The sequence below is a fragment of the Drosophila teissieri genome, chromosome 2L (genome assembly GCF_016746235.2).
Source record: "Drosophila teissieri strain GT53w chromosome 2L, Prin_Dtei_1.1, whole genome shotgun sequence".
Lineage (NCBI taxonomy): Eukaryota > Metazoa > Arthropoda > Insecta > Diptera > Drosophilidae > Drosophila > Drosophila teissieri.
The window spans coordinates 10,664,190-10,686,500 of NC_053029.1; the positions used below are offsets into that span (position 1 = coordinate 10,664,190).

Sequence of the window (22,311 nt, forward strand, 5' to 3'; positions counted from 1 at the left end):
CTTTCACATTGTTATCCAGAACTTTGTAAGCTTGGGAAAGTACTCAGCAGAGAATGAAACCTGTGGATAAAAGCACATTTATGGAACACAATTTTAGGAATAAAACCGAAAACCGAAAATTTATGGAACAAAATATAAATTTTTCGTTCGTGTATAGACTTTCTTTAAATCGAATATCTTCAGATTGAAACAAATTGAAGTTTTTAAATCTTTTCTCTCCAGTATATTCTCGAAACGCAGTACATTATCTTAAACACTGTATTTACTCATTAGCTTTGTAAAATAATACTCTTCGATCTAGAGCTGGCAGTTGAAAACTTACACACCTAACCACCCAGGAGCATCTTCATCACCATCCGTGCTCCTTTTGCAGGACGTGCTTGTAGATGGTATAAGGAACAGGATACGGTTTAGGCACCGGAATCTTGATCTGCTTGATCACCTCGACGGGATAGGGCTTCTCCACCTCGACGGGGTATGGCTTCTCCACCGTGTAGGGTATTTTCTTTTCGGTTATTTCGGGTACTATTTTGTACACCGGCACGTGGATCTCCTGCTGGACGGGCACGTGGACGGCGTAGGGTTCCGGAATCTGCAGCCGAATGACGTTGGGCACCTGGACGGCCACCGGATGGGGAATGGGCAGTGGCACCTTTTCGATCACGTGCACCGGCACGTGCTTCGAGATCTCCGAGTACGTGGTGGGTGTGTGGTGGTGGTGGAAGTGGCCATCGCCTCCCCGCCGCTGCCTCCTGATCCGCCGCCACCGCCTCCGCTTCCCCCGTATCCGTAACCATCGCCATATCCTTCGCCACTGTGCTCCGAGGCGCAAATCAGCTGAATGCTGCAAATCAGAAGCTGAAAGGCAATCCAGAGTTGAAGTATGGATCGAAGATTCCCTATTCCCTGGGCTGCACTTACGAATCTCCACATCTTGTCTATGTCCGTGGCTACCTGGCCGGATCTCTGTGCAGCAATGCGAATGGCTGCCATCTGTCCGCTGGTTTTTATAGCTGGCCCAAAAGTGAAAGATTCGCAATTGGGCCTAGGACGGTCGGTTGATGTAACCAAAGCATTGAAATAGAAAGTATTGCATTACCACTCGGCTCGCATAATTTCCATTGTGCGCTTTTCCAGGGAAACGTTATATCAACAAATTGGGTTCAACTGGGTATCAAGTGGTTCGAGTGAGCGCGGACATGGTCCATTCCATCTCGAATCGAATCGAGTCGCCTCGACTTGGCTTTGCTCGGCTCGGCTCAGTTCGCTTTAGGGTTAAGGTTGTTACACGTACTTGAGTTCTGCATGCCGTTTCCGTCAACCGTGGCCGTGGCGGCACCAGCTGCAAAAGTGATAGTCATCCCAATGCTCCACCGCAAGTGGCTGCCACCAACTTGCAACTTGCAACTTGCAACTAGCCACATGCAGCATGCAATTGTTAGCCGCTGCTGCTGCTGCTGCAGGCGGTCGGGCAACTTTTAATCAGCGACCGAGATTGGCGCAGACAATGAATAGGAAGCAGAAAACTGGTCGGGCGTGTCGCTCGTTAACTTTGGCCAACTATCAACTGGGAATTATGACACCAAATGCGTTCGCACTTTGTATTTATATGGTTTGATTTATTTTTACAAAATATGCCTGTCGGTTATGCATTAGAAAAACTTTACATTCTGCGGTGACACAACTGAACTAGCTAACTAATTGTGGCGGTCTATAAACTACGACGTTACATTCGTCTCGCCCTCCGGCTCGTCTCCCCAGTCCCAGTTATTGAAGGAGTCCTGCAAATTTAGATAAATAAATGTAATTGGAAGTCATTCGGCCTTCTGAATAGCCACTTACATAGTCGTCCAGATCGTACTTCTCCTCTGGCAGCGCCTGCGGCGAGCAGGCCATGTAGGAGACGCCGGTGTTGTGGGCGGAGCACTCGCAGGTCTGGCTCTGGATGGGCGTGGCACTGAGGGCGACCCGCTTGGCGAAAATGGTGGCAAATCGCTTAATTGGATACTTTCGCTCCGGCTGCAGCTTGCGGGCACTGAACACAGAGCCCTGCGTCTCCACCGCCAGCGTTGTGCAAATGCCCAAGTTGCTCTTCGGGATGTGGGTCGTGTTGCGGGCTTCCGCATCACCTTCGGGGAATCGCTTTGAGTAGACCAGCTTGCTGTCCAGGCCAAAGAAGTGGCGCAGCTTCTTGTTGCGCTCAAAGTCGAACTCCGTGTCGGCCAGAATGTGAAGGTTTATGCCCTCCTCCAGCAAGTATTGCAGAATGGAGGTGTAGTCGAAGCGCATATCCCTCGCCGCACATCTGCTGCAGGAGAGCAGGATGAAGGTCTTCGATACGCCCGGACGGAAGTTAAGCTTGGCAGCGGCGGAAATGGCCATTAGGATGTCGTTGCTGCTGCCATTTCCGGTGTTGATGTGGCTAAAGTAGTCCGCCAGCTGTTCCGGCTTGGAGGTGAACTCGTTGTGTTCGTATATGACACTCCTAGCCTTGTCGTATGGAGCCACTCCTCCGAAGGCCACCACAGCATACCTAGGGATTCAAGGATTGGAATGATTGGAGTGCAGGTGAAGGGTTTAAATACTCTTGGAGAACACTCACCGATTATTCGTTAGCTTAGCGGCTTGGAGCTGCTCCTCTATGCTGCTCACCACTGTCATGATGCTCTTGGACGTCTTCAGATTGGCATTGCATTCCTTGGCTTCAACGATGAAGACGACGTCGCTGCTTCTTGGAATCTCGGGTCCTGAAAGCTCCATGAAAGTTCCCTCTGGCACGTATGAACCATTCGAGAGTTGGCAGCTAAAAAAGTAACGATTATTAATCATTGATTATTTCTGGTTAATAAAAGGTTAAACCACTTACAATACACACTGCGAAGGCACCCGCATGGGAACCTTCAGTGCGGTACAGGCCTCGATGTAAGCCAAAGCTGCTGCACATGCGCCTTTCACCGCCGGGTGCCCCTTTCGAATTGGCGGCGACTTCATGCCCAAGTCCAGACACATTTCGTAGAAAGGAGTTGGATCGAGGACTGCGCTGCAGGTGGCCAGTTGACCGGTGCGGAAGAAGCTGGTACAGGCATCGCTGACCTCCTTGCTGACCTCTTGGCTTTGGGCCAGCTTGTTCTGCCTGCACTGTTTGAGGCTCCACGAATCCGTGAACCGCTGCGTCTCATTTGAGATCACCCCGCTGGACATTGTGTACTCGTCGTAGGGCTCGTTGTTCAGGGTGCCCAGCAGTCCCGCTGTCCTGCCGAAGTACCAGCCACTCACCTCGAACCAGCAGAGATCGAACTGCACATTGCAGTGCAGACTGAACTCGGTATCGGAGGTGATGGAGAGCACGTCCAGATCACGGTGGATGTTCACGTCTCCCAGTTTCAGAGGTAGGATGGGTTGGGGATTGCCATTAATGCTTATGTGCTGGGTATGAGTTCAAGAGATTAATATCTAATAGTAAAGTACAGCTTAATAGTTCACTCACATCTGTTTCGAGGTCGATTTCAATCAGTTGGCCATTGGCAATGAAGCTCAACTTGCGGGTGAGTCCTTGACCAGCCAGGGATTGGCTCTGGAAAAGTTATGTTTAATTAGGTAATAAAAGTATCTTTTTATACACTTACTGCTGGTTCCAACAGCAAAGTGAAGTTGCGTTTGAAGAAGTCGTGGGCTAGCAGATAGCTGCACTGGGAAGTGGCTCGTCCATTGCCCAACTCGTCGAAGTTAAGGTTCAGGCCCACGTAACGCTGATCGAAGGTCATGTAGTGACGCGAGTCAATGAGCAAGGCCCGGGCTAAAGAATAACATACAAATTATAGGAAATAAAATATTGGGAATACCAATAAACTTACAGTAGTACGGTGGCAGCCAGGTCTTGGGATCCAGATGGGTGCGCATGTTATAGAGCTTCATCACGATCGACGAGTTGGTTTCGCTGAAGAAGCTCTGCGCCTTGGCGAGCACCTGGTACTCGGGAATCTCCTCGAACCTGGGCGTCTCGTTGAAGGCGTGCCAGGACATGGGCAGCTTCTGCTCCAGATCGATAATGCCCACTTCCGGATCGAATACGAACTTGGTCTTGGCCTCCCGGTACATGTCGGCGGTTTCCAAGGCGTTCATCGCGTAGTTGCGGAACTTGTTCCTCACCAGACCGTAGACCTGGTGCAGGCGGTGCTCCAGTTGCAGTTCGTCTGCCACCCAGTCGACCTTGGCCATGACTTCGTAGTACTTCTGCACCATGATCTGCACCTGATCGATTTTCTCAAGTTCCTTGATTTCCTCCCAGATCTCGGTGAGGATCTCGTTCAATTCAGCGCCGAAGGGCACCAGTTTGAAGTACTTCTCCTTGACGAAATTCCAGGCTAGCGTGGAGTACTTCTTAATGTTGGTGATGGCATCGTTCGACTTGAAGTCCCGGTAGAGTCGCTCCGCATCCGCCGTAAAACTGGAGACCTTGTTGAAGTACGGAGACTCCGCCAGCTCATTGGTGCGCTTGTAAATGAAATCAAACACCTCCTTGCTGAGATTCCAGGCCGTACTCTCTATAAAGCTAATCATCTTGAAGAGATGCGGCTCAAATCGCTTAAGCACTGCCTTCCAGTGGTTCTCCGCCAGGGTCCACGTCTTGTGCCATAGGTTTTCGATGTATTGTATGAACTTGATGTGCAGATCTTTGACAAAACTGTCGTACTTTGCGATGCCCTTCTCCAGCAGCGCGGATATGTAGACAAGGCTCTCGCCGTGGAAGAATCGGGCCACCGCATCCAGAAGGTTGTTGTACGTGGTTTTAATCGTATCGATTAGCCACACAATGCTGTTCCGTAAAGCCTTGCCAGAATCTCCCATTGCCTGCCACAGTTCGGAGAAGATCTTGGGCAGCGACTCGATGTGATCTCTGATGGCGAGTTCATCCAGGATGGTTAAGGTGAAATTGACCACGTTTTTGATGTAGAAATCATTTGCCTCGTACGACTGATTTACAAACAATCGCAGATCAGCGAGATCCTCCTCCAAAACGCTAAGCTGGCCTATATCGTCGATGAAATCCTTGTTATAATCCTTGGCTGTGTTCCACACCACGCCCATGGATTTCGTGGTTTCCGTGTATATAGACTTGACCCAAAAGTCAATACCTTCCGAGAACGAGCTGTACACCGATTTGCCCACGGCCTGGATTTTCTCGCGAACTTCCTGCCGGATCGATGGACGCCAGTGGAAGCGGCCAGTGATCAGACGTGAGTGATTCATCTTCAGATACGAACTGACATCGATCACACGTATCTCCTCGTAGTTGCGCCAAATGTCCAGGAATGCACTGCGTGTGTCCGGAATGTAACCGACCATTTGTAGGTTCTGACTGGCGTCCTCCGTCAAGTTGAAGTCCATTCGAGCGTAGCGCTCCAGGACGTCCATGTATATGTAACCCGAGTGGTTTGTAGCGCTATATTTTTTGTATTGCCAAATTGTGGCATTCAGCCCGTAAATCGGATACCGCATGGTGGGCAGCAGGTGAAGTCGAATGAAGTGGAATGGCGACTGGCGTTCGTATTCCAGCTCCCGCTTATTCACATCGAGCAGAGCGAGGAACTTGCCATATCTTGCCGGGAAGATGTCACGCTTGTAGTGGGCTGTGGACTCCGTCTTGTAGAAGGAGTTCCTGGCCGCCAAAGTTCCATTTAGCTGCACATCCAGCTCGGAGGCAACATGTTTGCCGTACACCTGGAAGGTGTAGTTGGTGTGGCCCAGTTCACTGTACCTATCCGTCAGCTGGGCACCCAGCTCAATCAGTTGGTCGGGATATTCCGAGTAGTCGATGGTCAAGTGTGTCCGTAGCAGATCACGCAACCCACGGTAGTACGTCGCCTTGCAGTTGATGTCCTTCTCCAGGAGGGGATGGGCCACCGTCAGTGCGATGGTGCGGTGCTCCCGATCTCCACGTTGCAGGGGCTCCGCTTTCCACTGCAAGTTGCTGTGTATGGTCTTGGGCTGTTGGTCGTAGTTGCCGCCCAGCCACTGGAAGGACAGGTCGGAGTTGAAGTGCGTCTCCGTCATGTAGTACTGTCCCGAGGAGGAGAGATTGCGCTTCGGATAGAAAATCTCCAGCGCGAAGCTCTGCGACTCGTTGCCAGTCTATATGATAAATACAAATTAGAATTATCTTCTTTATTGATTGATTGATCATTTCGCTTACCCTGCTGAAGTTACCCAGCTCCAGGTTGTATCCAATCCATGCCGTTTCCGACAACTCCAACTTGGTGTGATGCCTGACAACTTCGGGGCTGACGTCCTCGTACTTAGTGCTCAGCACCACGGCACGATTCGGATGAATGGCCACCACCTTGAAGTCCTGCGCCTTCAGAGTGGCCCGCGAGTGCAACTCCCCCGTGAGATTGAAGTTCTGCGTGTTCCTCAGCTCGTAGACCTCGATGTGCTTCACGTCCTGGGTTCCAGCGGGATCACTGGCATCCCTGGTGCTGACAAAGTGAATGCCCAGCGGCTTCACCTCGTTCTCCAGTGAGATGTCCGTGGTCTCCTTGTATATCGGATGCTTCGCCTGCTCCACCCGCTTGTACTTGCCATCGAGCACTTGCTTCTCATTGTAGACGACCTTCACATTTCCTGCATCCTGATTGCGTCGCTTTTGCAGGCCATACACCACATCCGCTCGATGCCGTGTCGCCAAGGGAACTTCTATTTCCACATTGCCATTGAGGTTGTGGTTCAAGTTGTTGCTGTCGCTGTCGTAGTTGCTGCTCAACTTGAAGTAGGCGTTATCCTGCGGCCAATGGCAACGGCAGTAGCGGTAGCTCTTTCCACTGCAAGTAGAATAGTATAGTAATAAGGAATTATGGCATGGTTTTGTTACTCACTTGTTGGTGCTAAAGTTAAAGTCGGTCTTGAACCAACTGACATTGAGGAAGGCGGGCAGTGTGCTGTTGAAGATGCCATGCATGTTGCTCAGCGAACTGACGGACACGTCCAGGTCGGTGATGCGACGACTGGAAGGATAATCCAGGGCGCCCACCACGTTGTGGTGACCCGACTTTGCCAAGTCATAACTGCCGGTCAGGGCAAAGGTGTGCTCATCCTTGAACTTGGGCGTGATCATCTTGGCCGAGAACTCCTTGCGGGCTCCTTGCTTCTGGAGCAACGCGAAGTCACCCTCCACCACAGAGAGGCTTTGTATCTTGCCCCACTCGACGTGGCCCAAGCCCTTGTGGTTATTGGTGGCATTTTGATAGGAGACGCGAGACAGGAGCTTGTTCTGTGCTTCCACACTCTCGTAGCTGGCCTCGAAGGCGAAATCGGGATTGTTGAACTGCTGGCTGATCACGTTGCCCTGGTAGTTGGCACTCAGCTGGTGGCGATCTCCCACAGGCAAAGGCAGCTCGGTGATGACGCTGAACTGGAAATCATCAACTGACTTGTATTGCGCACTGCCATTCACGTCGAGATTCCACTTGGAATCGACGCTCAGGCGTCCACCAGCCTGCAGCTGGGCGTAGTTTTGACCCGGATTCAGGTACTTGGCACTGGCGTGCACGATTCTCGGCTTGGCATTCGGTCTCTCCAGGTAGTTCTCCAGCACCAGCTGCATGTTCTCGGCCAGAATCCAGGACCACAGGCAACTACCTCGGCCTATGTACTGGCCGATCTTATACTCGCCCACTATGTGGCCTCCTTGGCTGACCAAACCCACGTCCGAGTGCAGGTGCACACTGTCGATTCCGAGCGCCTTCCAGGGGGTCTCCAAGTTCAGGTCTCCCACAACGGAACCCTCGGAGTTGGGACTAAGATTGCCGTAGAAGTTAATGCGTGCGATTTCTGGCTCCGTGCTCTCCACCAGCACCGAGAAATCCATGGCTCCGTTGGACTCGTAACTGTAACCCCCGGACATCTGGCACATTTTGCCATCCTCAATGGCGCTGAAGGAAAAGCGAATCTTCTTCGGCCCCGCCTCATGGATGTTCAGCTCAATCACACCATCGCGACCACCAGTCTTGGGCTGTACCCTCAGAACGACATCGATGGGCAGACTATCGGTCATGCGGACGGCTCCTGTGACTCCATATGTGGCCATATTCCTGTACAAGAACCCAGAGACATCATATCGACCGGCATCGCGGGCGTTTCTAACCGCAGTGCCGTGCATGGAAATGTTGCGGAAGTTCTTCATTGGAGTCCACACCTCAATGTTGAAGACGTCCTTCTTTTTGCTGGCACGCGTTCCGTAGGATATGCTCTGGCCATCCTGGCTCATAAAGTTAAGATCGAAGTTGAGCTGCGGATTCTGACCCTTGGTGACCAGCACAGAAGTGGACGCCGCCTGAAGTGGCAACATAGTAGTCTTAATCCTTCCATTTGCGTTGACAATGTAGGAGGCATCAGTGTGCCAGTCCGTGGCAATGTGCAGCTAATGGAAAAATACAATCAATACAATAATACATAATATACTACAGTATAACTTTAGTTAATACCTGGTTAAGTGTGCCATTGTCGGTGACCTCGAATCGAATATCAATGGCTTTATCCACGGCTGAGAAGTCTCTCTTGAAGTACACCTGGCAGCCATAGTGGGGAATGACGTCCGTCTCCAACAGGATGCCCACCGATGTTTCCAAGAAGTTGTCCTCGTTCTGAGTACAGAGATAGTTCGTAAATGTAATTGTTCGATTTTACACATGAGTACTAACCTCTATGGAGGCAGCCATCGAAAGATGTGTGTGGGCCGTAAGCGCGCTGATGTTGCCCTTGTAGGCATTTTCATCCAGTTCGAGGCGCCCGTGGACGTAGATTTCCTGGAGCTTGTCGTAGGGTGTGAGGAGCGTGATCTGGACATCATGGGCCTTGGGCTTCACATTGTCCTGCAGGGCGGTGTAGTTGAACTCAAAGCCCAGCTCTTGGGTGTGGTCCTTGGCATCGGTGACCACGAACTTGACGCGCTCGTAGAATGCGTTGAAGTGCAGGTCAACGTGGTACTCCACGATTGACTTTATGCTCTTGGCCTCCGCAAATGGTGAAGTCACGGTCAAAAGATTGTGGACATTTATGTAGTCAGGGTAGTGGAGGCGATCCTTGAACTCCACTTTGCCCTGTGGCAGTTGCACATGACCCACAACCAGATAGAAATCAATGATCTCCTGAATGTCCACATTACCCACAATGGTTGGCCACACCAGAGTGTCCACCTGGAAGTCCGTGAAGTAGGAGAAATACTCCTCATCAGCATCTGGCTTATAATCCGTCTCAGCATTGAGTGGCTTGAAGTCCGCGTCGTAGAGCATCTCCAGTTCCATTTTGTTGCTGCCCAGCTGATTGACCAAGTCAGACTTGGGTTTGCCGTTGATCTTCACACCCAGCTTATAGTTGGACAACTTGCCGTGCAACTGGAAGACAAACTCGTCCCTCTTCAGCAGCTGGACAATGAATCCGTTCTCCTCGAAGCCTGCCAGTGGGGTGAACACGTGGTAGGAGTACTCGAAATCGGTGATGTTCTGCATGTGCCACACGCCAGTGAATCCCAGTGTGACGTTGTTCCACAATCCGCGCATGTCGACACGCTCCGGATGGAATAGGGCGAATACTGCCGCCTGTTGGAAGCTTTCGATGGGCGTGGCCACACTCAGCTTGACATCGAAGTTCAGCAGATTCTTGATATCCGCCAGGACCTCCACGCCAAGAGCTGCCGTTGGAGCCCTGACCTCCGCCACCGCATGGCGCTTCTTCTCGTTTAGGCCAAAGCGAGCGTTGATGGTGCGGAATTTCTCCAGTGGAGTGGTGATGTTAACGGTCAGCATGTTGTCCGTCAGCTTCTTCACATAACCGTCCATGGTCAAGGTGAACTCCCGAAGATCGAAGTTGAGCGACGCCGCTCCACTGACCACTCGTTGGTCGCTCAGCGAGAACTGGGCCACCAGACCACCTTTCTCGTAGCCCTTGAATGGACTTACCAGATGCACTAGGCCGGAATAGTTGTTGTATCGCTGGTTTTTCTCAATCTCCCAACTGGAGTCCATGCTGTACGTGTTAAAGGTATCATTCTGTCCACTGTATCCCAGATAGAGCTCCGTGTCCACCTTCTTGACATCCATCCAATGCTTCACCTTCACATTGATCGTGGGAATATCGCGAATGGTGCTGTTGATGCCGAAGCGAACATCGAAGCTCATCAGATGATCGTTGACGTCGTAGTCGCTCTTGTAGCCCACCTGCAGCTTCTGATCATCTGCCCAGAAGAGCGTCGAGTTGACCAGGATCAGGTTGTGCTGGTTATAAACGCCAGCATCCAGGCTGTTGACGCGCCAGCCTTCGAAAGGAGTCCGCAGCTCGGCTTTCACCCAGTTATGGAGTGTGTGGCCAGGAAGAATACCCGCATCGTACTCGAACTCGATAACCTCGTTGATGCTCCATGAGCCGTAAACCTTTCCGAAGTATTTGGGTCCTCCGGTGTAGGAGTTAAAGCCTACGTTAATGGTGCGCTCCGGATAGGTGATCATCACATTTCCATCGTAGTGCTTGGTGCCAGGACAATTGTATTCCGCAAGTAGTCCCAGTCTCTGGCTGGGATCGCGATTGGCATCCCACTTCAGTTCTAGAGAGAGCTCCTTACGCTTGTCCACATTCAGCAGGCCAACTTTAATGTGTACATCACGTGCTCTAAATGTTTTTAACGTCTATTAAACAGTCTGGTTTAGGAAATTTGACTTAGACTTACTTATCCATGTGAATTTCCAGCTGCAGGAGCTTTGGCTGTTCCGATAACAATTTGGCATTGATCCAGTAGTCACGCTCCTTGACCTTCAGTCGCACCTCCGCATTGGAGTTGCGATTGTGGGCATTGGATGCGTACTGTACTGTGAGGCCATAAGGATCTTGGCCATACTTGGCTTGAACATCGTAGAAGATCAACAGCTGGTTTCGGCGATAGACAATGTTGAGGGAGGTTACATTGAAGGATGGACTTTCCACAATCATTTTGAGGTGATGAAGGGCCTGAACCCGCGAGCTGCGATCCTTGTAGTTCGCCTTGACTGCGACTGAGTGTCCAGTGAACCACGAACCGTTTATAAAGATCTACAGGGAATTTCCATTTAAATAAACTTAGTACCTACATAGGTAATTACGATTTCTTACAATATAATCCTTGGTGGCCTTCTCGTTCACTTTGAGGCTGGCCGTGCACGAATTGAACTCCGGCACAGTCACGTTCATGTAGGCATCAACGGCGAACAGGTTCCGTCTCGGCAAATGGACGGAAAACAGTCCAGTGATCTCCTTCTCGGGAGTGTACTTCAGACCAACGATGACATTGTGCTCGGTTCCGTTCTTCATGCGTTCTTCGTGCCTTTAAAGTAACGATAACACATTTTAAATACTTTAATAATAGGAGATTTTAGACCATACTTACTTAACTAAAATGCGGTAGTCAATCTTTGACCTTGGCAGCTTCAGTTCCAGACTGGCCCGCGTGCGTGATCCCTCCAAGAAGGAGTCCTCCGAATGGGAGCGAGCGAAGACCAAGCGCACCAAGCTCGTATAGTTGGGATTGACATAATCCGGCGCATTGTTGTACGTGATCATTCCTTCGGTGTGACCCTGAAGACTGAGCCACGTGGATTCCGATGCGAAGTTCAGCTTGGGATAGGCCGAGGTCTGGAGCTTCATGTTACCGCGATACTCCGTCTTGCTTTTATCGCCGTTGTTAACCAGCTTGCCGGCAAAGTTTATCTCCTCAATCTTGTTTGCTTGGAACTAGATAAAAACCAAAAGTTAACCTAATTATTAAAACAAAAGAAGTTATGCAGCTACTAACCCTGTATTTGACGGTCATGTTGGTGGAGGTGGTGATCTCGCTTTGGACGACATTGCCCTTGATCACAGCCTGCAGCTTCTTGGTCTCAAATGAGAGATCCACATCATGTTGCTTGATGCCATTCTTCTCGTTTACTTTTACTGTGCCAGCCAGACCAGTAATGTTGACTCCATTAATGGCCAGCAGCATACGCGGATTGTAGATCCAGGCAGTGAAGTCCTGGTGTCTTCGCAGCTCCATTCCCAGGTCCAACGATCGATTGCCATTTGTATCTAGATAGACATCCAAGCGCCTGAAGTCCGGGTTTCCATCATAGCTGCACCCAGCGGAGACGCGATTGGGTCCATTCACAAAGGCCACGGATGCATTGAAGGCATCGGGCACCTTGGTCACGTTGGCAACCAGAACCCGGGGAACCTTTGAGCCCGGGGTGGTGAACACCAGCGCAAACTTGTTGTCCTCCTCCTGCTGATCCCATCTGTACTCGAACACGTACTTCTTGGCACTTAGGTCGGACTTCTTGAGAATCAAGCTGAAGTTGAGTGGTCCCGCTAGCAGGAGGCTTGGATAAATCTCGGTGGCATTGCTCAGATCCGGAACACTGTAGTGGGAGCACATCTGCAGTCCGATGGCCTGATCGAGCACGGGCCAAGTGCATGTGGAGTTGGCACTTCGCTTGGCAATGCCCGCCTGGGGCACTTGCTCCTCCTGCTTTTGCACCAACAACTCGGATCGCACGCTGAAGATCTCGTTTTGGTCCCGGGGAAGATCGAAGGAGAAGGAGACCAGATTGCGGCCACGCACCTTGAGCTTGGCCACCAGCTCGGAGTTGGAGTAGAGGTTGCTCTTCACCTTGATGCCGGACTGATCCCAGAACATGTCCGTCTGCATGGTGGTGATCACATCCACGGACACCGAGGGCTTGAACTGACCCTCGACATCAAAGTGCCAATCGGTGGGCGGATCCATCTCATCCAGGCTACCACTAACACGCAGATCAATGGAGGAAGCTCCGAAGGCATGAATCGCCAATGGAAGTCCGACTGCCAGGGGCACTGTATACGAGGCATCGAGGAATACCCGGGACTTTGTATACGTAAACTCCTTGCCGGAAAGCACATTCTTTGCCTGCTGGAAGGGATTGAATTGGGCAGCCAAGGCCATCACCTCCACCAAGGACTCGACATTGTAGTAGCGCAGATCGTTGCCAAAGACCCGAAGTCCAAACTGTGCCTTTGGATTATTGTAGTCGTACTTCAGCTTATAACCCAGACTGTCAACGTTGCGATCGATGTCCTGCTTGCGAGCGGTACTGACATCTCGCTTGTGTCGCTTACCACCTTCCAAGGACTCCTCGAAGTCATAATCTTCTTCGTCTTCCTCCTCGGACGCACGTACATGTGGCTGAGCCTTCCTCTTCAGTCGCAGATTGTCCAGACTCAGCAGATTTTCCAGGGTATCGTCTTCCTCGGCGCTTTCGTTGCCCAGCCAGCGATTGAGGAAGGAGAGCTTCTTGCGCAGCAACTGTCCGCTCAAAGGTCCTTTGGGACCAAAGGCGTTGGCCGCCAACTCCTCCAATCCCTCAGCGCGGGCAGTGAACTCAAAGAAGTTCACCGACTGACCGAAGAGATCGGCAGTAAAGTTAACACTCGCAATGCGCGGCAAGTAGGAGTCGGTGCCAAAGATAACATTCGCATCCGTGGTGGTTCCGAAATTGTACTCGTCAAAGAACAAACTGTGTTCGTAGTTCCGCGAAAACTTGCGGATGTCCATCTTGAAGCGTTCCGAGAGCTCATCATTCAGCAGCAAACCCTGAGCCTCGATGCGAACGGGGGAGTTGGACTTGGCCAGGTTGGTCAGATGGGACCACACGAAGGAGCCCACCTGGTTGATTTGCTCGTGTTCCAGTATCGATTTTATGACTCCAACGGATATGTAGTCGGGACACCTCATGGCCTGCAGGTAGCTGTATATGCGCAGCTCCGAATTCAGTGTATAGTTGCCATAGTTATCCAGGAAGTAGCTGCGGTGTCGAGCACAGTCCACCCTGCGGAAGGCCAAGATGCCGTGCAGGCGAATATCCACCGGGGCGTCGTCCTCACGAATAATCCACTGCAGCTGCTCGGCGAAGGCAGGGGACACCACTCCAATGTTGCCCAATCCTTTCAGCAGGATTACCATACGCTCCCGGGTGCGACGCTCGCCCTTGAACAGGTTGTACAGGCTTAGGAACTCGGTCTCCAGCAGATTGATGATCTGTTGCACTCGAAGGTTCTCCTCGCATGCTTCGTGGTGTTTGCAAAAGCTGTGCACCACCGCAGTGGCGCCCAGGGTGTACTCCGCGTCGAGTCGATTCTTGGCGTATTGAAGGATCGAATGGAAGGTTTCCAGGGTGTCCTCGTCGGGGCGGGTGATGAAGGACAATGCGGTCATCCAGTCGTGCGCCATCTGCTTGGTCAGCTTTTCGTTGATAATCTGATCACGCATCACTTGATATGAGGCTGTGCTGCCAATGAAGGGCAGCGACTCCAGCAAGTGGTTTCTGCAATAGGTGATATGGAGAGAGTATTTTCAGTATATATCATTCAATTTACTTACCTGCCCTGCTCGCAGGTGCTAGCTGAACGCTGGAGCAGCACGGATAGTGTCTTGTAGTCGAGGCTCTTGGAGGTCTGCAGAAAGTTGGTGAAGACATCGATGAACTCACGCTGAATGTTGGGGAAGCCAACCTTGCACATCTCCACCAAAAGTTCCCGGGCAGCCTTAATCTCGTCATGCGAGGGCTTCACGGCAGGTGTGTGATCAAATACCAGAGTGTCACGCCGTTCAACAAACTCGGGACCTGTGGACAAACCCTCGTTTATTTACTGCATTGTATAATTAATAAGGAATTATTTACTTTGTTCTAAGAACCCTCCGGCGCTGTAGGACTCCTCCCCGGTCAGCTCCAGTCGACTGGCACTGGTGGTCAGTGCACCTGAGCTGACGTTGGAGAAGGGCACCAGAAGATGCGTCTCCAGACATTTGATTTCCTTATAAACGTTGTTGTCAACGGTGAGCTAGATAAAATGGCATATGAATTCAATCAATTAGTTACAATATTATTTGTCTTATTTATATGCAAAGTGCACTTACATTGCAGTGACTCTGGGATTTGAGAATGGGCCAGATGGTCTTGTCGTCGCGGAAGGTGTATGGCGTGGTCTGCAGCACGGAGTGGGTGGCATATCGCTGGCGGCAGGAGTTGATGTCCTTCGTCTTGCGGATCCGCACATACGAACTGTCGGTGTCTTCCAGGGAGTACTGCACCTGACATTGACCGGACACATCGGTTTCCGTTGTATTGGCATCGACGTCGAAGCGCATCATGGTGTTCTGGAAGGCGGAAAGGATGCCCTTCTTGATGTTGAGCACCCACGGCGTCTCCTGCTCCTGGGGACACACCTCGCTGATGAGGCCGTCGTGGAAGGCAAAGCGCAGAAGATTCATGGTAAGGTCCACATTGAAATTGGCGCTCTTAGGGTGGACATTCTCAAAGTTTTCCGCCTCGGACTCCTCGTTAGCAATCTGGCTAACGTAGTAGTCATAGTAGTCGTACTCCTTGATCTTCTCCGAAGAATCGCCATCATCGGAGGATTCACTGGGCAGGTCCAGGTTATCGTACAGCTTGGCATCGGTGATCCGCAAGTAGCCCTCGCAGGGCTTTGGGAAGAATATCTCCAGGTTGGACTTCAGCAGGAGGTCGGAACTATTGTCGCCGGATCCGGCGAACTCGGTGCGCACAGCCACCGTGTATTGATATTTGTAGAGTTGCTCGCCATAATTGAACTTGTCATTCTTCGCATCGCATTGGGGCCGCCCGCAAATGCGTGGATCCTTCAGGGGATCTGCAAAATCACACAATGGTATTTGTAAAGGGCATGGCATTAAGCTATAAGAATTTAAAGTAAATTACTTTCTCTCACTGCCTGAGCGTGTGCGATGAGCAGCAGCAGCCAAAAGCTGCCAATGGCTTCATACCGCCCATGGTGGGCTTCTCCGTGGCTATCGAGGATTCTTCGGATGAGATGGGACCGGGTTACACGTGGACACCTGCAAGAGAAGAGTGCGATATGCAGGCTGGAGATAATCCTGTTCAACTGCGACTTCATTAAGAACCATCACTGCCAGTTGACTGCACCGACTACTCGGGGCCTTTAATTGAATAAATTTTGCAATTGATTGGACAAAGGGGGAGAAGCAGCCGAGTTAACTTCGGAGTGCTCGCATTTGACATGCTGACACCAGCAGCAAACTACAGGAATGGCAAAATGAGCAGGCCGTGTAGTTCTGTAATATTCGCAAAATGATTTCTCACTCAAGTGCGTTTTGCGTTTTGCTTGGGAATGGTTGCGATTTCCTTTGAAGCCGAACACATCCCGCACACACACCGCACACACACCGCACACATACCGCCCACATCCCGTCCAGCGCCATCCGTCCATTATTATAACACGCCACGCCCCCTGGCCACAGCCGCCCCCCTGCGGAGCGGAATGCAAAGCCAAAAGCAAATCAATTGAATTTCCACTTGATTCCACATAAAACACACAAAACCAAGACCCAAGGATCAGCCACCAACCCTCCGCCATCATTAATTCCAGCAATAAAGTGGGGGGCACCAGGCGGAGTCCTGCGAGGCGTTCCCGACAGCTCCGATTGATGCCAACTGTTGTTTGCATTTGCATTTGATTTTAAAGCTGCAGCTCAGAAAAAAAACAAAAAAAAGAAATCAGAAGAAAAGAGTGTAAATCCTTTTTTGTTTTCCTCCGTTCACGCTGCTGTATTGAACCCCATAGCTGCATATAAATCCTGCACACTCGCTAACAATCAGTGCTGGCATATTGCTGACTTGAAAAAGATTTCAGTATAAGTCAACGGAATTAAAGACAAACTTATAGGAGTTCATAGTCAGGATTTTGTCAGATGCTTTGAGCAGCTTATATGTTACGTTAGTACTCAAGTGACATCTTCTGCCATCCCTTAACTACAAAAAAAGACCTGATAAATGCTAGCAAGCTTTATAAATCGGTTTCCCCCATTTAGTTGAATTTAAAAACTGTCCGGAATATGTCCATGTGAACACCTCTGTGCCACAGGACCCTCCTCCGCCGCCTCCTGCGGTCTGATTGCGGTTCTGGCTGCTTGCTGACAATGATTGCTGCAAGAAACAGTGAGAGCACTTAACACTTTTTTGCACTTCGACTCCGGCAGCAACTTATGCTGCTCCGGATTTGGCCAGCGTGGCGTGTACATCAATTCGTTCATTTCCATCGACGCAGTATGGAGGGCCCTCCGCCCTCAGCAACCAGAACTGCTGCTCCTGCAAGGATAACTGTCGGAATCCTTGTGTGCGGCTGTCACAGATTGAATTGCGTTTGCTGGCGGTGGCTGCCCGGGTAAATAATGATTGCAAATCACGCTGCTGACGCCAATCGGGCCAAATTGCAGTTTCCACTATGTTTTATCGCCACTTTTCTCAGCAGGCTCCCTTTCGTTCCAGGTTCTATTACTATCACTTCCGTTAACATATTGATATATGCTCGATCATCGCAGGGCTTTTAAAGTACCAAGCTCAGCTTAAGTTTGAAGTTTGAAATGAAAATTCATAAGCTGGCGCCGGTTAAACACAAGCAGCTTAGCAAAAATTAATTTCAAAAATTCATAATCTACGAAGTTATGGGCTTTGACCAAATTTTGGTCAACCGAAAATTGGTTTAGCAGTGCTGCAGCTTATCAATTTAGATTTCCCACGCTCGATGCACAGAGATTAGCGAGTCAGCGCCCCCCACAAAACTCAAAACCCAAAAAAAAAAGAAAAACAATGCCAGCTTGAATGCACTGCAGCGAGTGAGTGGTGCCTCCTGCACACACCCACCCCACTTCACTGTTATTATCTCCCTGTCGGCGATGACCCCATGACCCTTGAAATCTGCACTGCACCCTGCAGGTTATTCGACGTCTCCTCTGCTACACAAATAGCAATTTTTGTTTGATTTGGTCCAAATGGAAGTGCAAACATCTCAACCGCTTGTAAAATTGTTTACATAGTTGTTTTTGGTCAGTCAGAAATAAACGTATATATTCCATTTGTTGTGACCCTTATTCAGTTTGAAAACCTTGGAAAGTAAATTGCAGATAACGTCGAGGGTTACTTTTCTCAGTGCAGCCCCCTTAATACGGCTGCCGTTTTTATCCGCAAAGCAGACAAAGCTGATAAGCGATAAGCGGCTTAACTTCCGCGGCTGCTCGGACGAGCGAGGACGTGAATCCAGATCCAGTTTCGGAATAGGAGTAGAACTATGGGGGTTTGCTAAACCAGCACATATATGTGGGTACATATATAATTTGACAACGATTTGCAAGAATAATAATAATGGAAATGGGATTTCTGCGGCGTGCTCTTTGATGATTTCTGCTGCACTTTTGGCCTAAGCCTTTGAGCTTGTATACACACCCGAGCACAACCCCGAAATCAAACGGCCAAAAAAGTGCAATAACAAGGCAGAGAGCACATAAATTCAAGCCACCTCAGTGGCCTCCACCCATTGCGATCCCCAAGCAAACAAAACTTACGATTACTTGGCCAAAGCCAGAGAAACTCAGGAGCCATTTGTTTTCATATTTCCCCCCCTCACACACTCACACCTCCCCGGGCAGCGCTCATAGAACATTTCCCAGGCAAACATTTTGGTAAAAATGCAATTTTCAAGTGAAGGTGAAGCTGAAGTTGCAGCAGAGCAACTGGCAGAAAGTGAACTGGGGCCAAAAGGGCACATGGCGAACTTTAGCAGATTGTTAGCGAGTTAAAAGAACACCTGAAATGACGATTTGAAGTACTGTAGTAGAGGTATGCATAAGCCTTTTCCACACATACGGAACGAAATTTTAGAATTAGTTAAACCAAAATGACAAAGGAAAATTCTTTACAAATAAAGGAAAGGAATTGCTTGGCTTTAAAACGAAAAGGAACCAAAAGGCAGGTAAAACAAGTATTTGTTTGTAGCAAATCATGTGACAAAAGGAGCAACATGCGTATTTGTCATAGAAACTTGTGAGTTTCAGAATTTATATGCATTTTTTTGATTACCAACCGATCCCGGAAGAAGTGCAGTAACTCGAGAGTTGATTTTGATTATGCCTTGTTCTCTGAGTCTGTCTGGTGGCATCAAGCGCCGATCCCCACCGGCAGTAAATTCAACAAAGGCGAATAAAATGCAAGAAAATTTTCACTAACATAAATTCCAAAGTAAATGCAATTACGTTTGCTGCAGCTATTTTCCGGTGAGGAAAGGAAAGGGGTTAGAAAATGGGGGGTCGTGCGTGGCACATATGTACGCACTTGCATCCATATGTTCCGCATGAATGGTAAGGCGGAAATTCTCATCGTCGTCGCCGTCGCCGTCGTCGCTGCTGGCATGCAAATCTAATAACAAAGTACGAAAAGAAAGTTACCCATGGAGCGATGGAAACACCAACTCTGAGGAGTTGCAAACTAAATTGGAGCTGGCTGCGAAAAAAATTGCCGAACCAAAGAAGAGCCAGGAGCAGTAAAAAAAGAAGCAGATCTCCTTCATGACCATGGCGCTTATTCGCAAATTTTGAGTGCGTGGCATGCAGCAGCGCCAGCGGAAGCAGCGGCAACAAACGCAACAAAAGCAACAAAAGCGACAAAGGGAACAGGAAACGATGACAACGGAAGCATGCAGTCATTGCATAAAGACGCGGCAGTTTGCTCCCGCCTCACATTCCTCCATTTGCAACATCCCCTAAAAGCCAAAAAAATTCTGCGATCTGACTTCTATTAGGTTTTTCAGCAAACGCCATTAATACCCCTCGAAAGTATCTTGTATTTGGAATAACGAATGTAACAGGAATGTATATCTTATCAAATGAATGAGGGAGAACACTACCATACAGATATCACTAGCGGATACTTTAAGGATTTAAAGTGGAATAGCTTTGCAGATACCAGGGGTAGCACATAGTCGTGGGCCTGAACAACAAAGGCCGTTGCACGCTGTTGCCTTCTCTCCACCTGGTTGCCATTTTAGCGCCATCACGCTCCGCTCGGCATGGTCGCCGTGTTATTGTTGTGCCCCTCTGTTTTTGCACCCAGCCGCCTGGACCAACGTGGCCCTAATGGCCTCCAAATGGGCGTCGTGTTTGCGCCATGCCCCGTGCAACTCCCCTCCCCCCTTCCCCTTTCCCCAACGTGCATACAATATGCAATGCATTTTTTCATGTTCGATAAAGACAATGGGTGTAAGAAGGGCGGTGGACAGGTGGCGGAAATGGACGGAAAAAAGGGCCGGGTGAAAAGGCAGGTGGAAATTGTTCGTGTGCTGGGTGAGAAATTGGAAAATTGAAAATTATGTGTATCACTTGAAAAATGGCTAATAAACGAGATTAAAATTGCCAGAGGCGTGATTTTCAGCTGCAAACTGCAAACTGCCAACTGAGAATTGCCAAGGCAGGTGGAGAAAAAGGAGCAAAGCGAATGGGAAATCGACTGGGATTGCATGGAGGAAAGCGTTGCGAACACTCTCATACTATGTATGCTCTACAAATTGGTTTGGCTGGGCACTGGCAACTGGATGATAAAGAAGCAAAAATGCCCGAAATGGTAAAAGAAACTATAGAAAGTTTATTGAGAATCATCAATGTAGATCGTAACAAATTTCAAGAAAATACCTCAAATATTCTTGGTTTGGGTTAAAATAAATATCAGGTTCTAAAGAACCCTTAAACTTGGTAGAGAGGAGGAATTTGTTTATTGCTTCAAACCACACCTTATTTCCATTCCACTTCTCATTCCCATGCAATCCGTGCCAACTGCTCAAATCAATACGCATACGCACCGTTGTACGGCTGCTGCAGCTTTAAGAGCGAGTGTCGCTCGCTTTCAGTTTGGCAAACATTTGCATAATTTGGCAATGCTCACTTAGATTCGGATGCCAGTTGCTCTTTCGCACATTTGCAGTGAACGGAAAGAAGAACTATTATGCAAATTTGGTTTAAGCGTTGAACAAAAAATATCCCCATGCCGTTTGCCGTTTGTTTGCCTGACTTGTAGTCAACTGCAGGCGTTCCACTGCCATTTCCGACTCGAAGGTGTTACCAAGCAGTTGGCTGTAAATAGTGATTCTCCACAGAAGGACTTCCACCTCCACCCACAGTTCCTCCCACTGCCAGTTTGTCCGTTTGTTGGTTTTATGTGGCTTAAAGCGTTGCCGTTTCTCCACTTGCTCCAGCTGCCTTTTTATCCCTTCCTGTTGCTGTCGTGGCTCCTGTCGCTGGGCTACTTAGTTCTTAGTTGGTCTAGTCGTGGCCGCACTTTTGGTTCGTTTAATTTTGATGGCTTTGTAATTAAAAAAATTATGGCCAAGTGGTGCAGGCGGGGAAACCAGGCAGGAAACTAGCCATCTGTTTGAGGTCCTTTCTAACGGCCTTTTAGGGTTTCTAATTGAAAGCTAAATGCACGTGTTGCTTTGAGGTTGTCAAGCATTTGAGCTATTTGGGAGAAGGATGGAATTAATGGGGATCATAATGAAGCCTTAAGTAAGTATATTCACTCATATATCTAGCTAGTTTACCCACTTCTCTTGCCAGTCTCTCCTCCTTCCCACTGCCTTACTTTCGTATCCATCTTCACCTCAACTAATCCCGGTTCTTTATCATGTTTAAGGACGAGACATATGCAGGAGTTTAGCCGCCGTTTACAGAAGTTAATATTCTAATACAATTTCACGTGACTCTTTTATTTTGATCTGTCCTTTAGCTTGGTTTAACAGCGACTGCCTGCCGTGCTCTCTGCCGAGTGGCGAGTCGATTAGTCGATAAGTTTCTCGATAATATTGGTATGTTAAGGATGGGTGTATGAGTGTATAAGCTTATGACTAGATTGGCTATGTATAATTAGGTATGTATGACTAAGAGTAACGGAAGAGGGTAGAAGGAGCAGCCTACTACAACTCGGCCGTCCTGACAACTAGATCTCCCGATCGTAGGATTTTATAACAATTAACGTTTCTTAAAGCTAAGGGTCCTGTTTCTTATTTTATTCTTCTCAGTGGAGATACTTTTGAACGGTCTTAAACATTTTTTTGGTTTTCTTTTCTTCTTGTTTGTTTTCTTTGTTTTACAATTGCTTCTTAAATTATACATTCGATTTCGTACAGAGTTTCTTAAATTATACTTTCTATTTTGTACAGAGTTTCTTAAATTATACTTTCTATTTTGTAGACTCTTAATTTTTCTTTGCCAGTGTTTTATATTCTGTATGCTCCATACACCCCGGTAAGGATTGCGAGAAATTTGAAATCCATCAACATCTTCCAGAAGGAAGCGATCATTTTTGAGAACTTTGCTTATGACATAGGGTCCTTTATGCTTTGGAATTAACTTCTTAGCTATGCCTGTTGTTGAGTCAAAATTTTTAACCATGACGTAGTCGC

The 22,311-nt window shown here is 49.1% G+C and overlaps 2 protein-coding genes across 2 annotated transcripts; both read right to left on the reverse strand.

Moving 5' to 3' along the window:
* Positions 1-349: 349 nt before the first annotated feature.
* Positions 350-963, reverse strand: LOC122626703. The gene is given in 3 exon segments (XM_043807068.1): positions 350-741; positions 744-858; positions 922-963. Coding segments are annotated over 3 exon segments (519 nt in total). The 5' UTR covers positions 934-963.
* A 635-nt stretch (positions 964-1,598) lies between these two features.
* LOC122611423 lies at positions 1,599-15,842 on the reverse strand. Its single transcript, XM_043784480.1, is given in 20 exon segments — positions 1,599-1,781; positions 1,843-2,533; positions 2,603-2,803; positions 2,867-3,426; positions 3,488-3,574; positions 3,627-3,796; positions 3,855-6,132; positions 6,194-6,818; positions 6,873-8,416; positions 8,481-8,639; positions 8,697-10,659; positions 10,718-11,076; positions 11,137-11,347; positions 11,411-11,754; positions 11,816-14,357; positions 14,414-14,657; positions 14,715-14,874; positions 14,951-15,702; positions 15,771-15,815; positions 15,818-15,842. Coding segments are annotated over 20 exon segments (13,023 nt in total). The 3' UTR covers positions 1,599-1,718.
* Between the last annotated feature and the right edge of the window lie 6,469 nt (positions 15,843-22,311).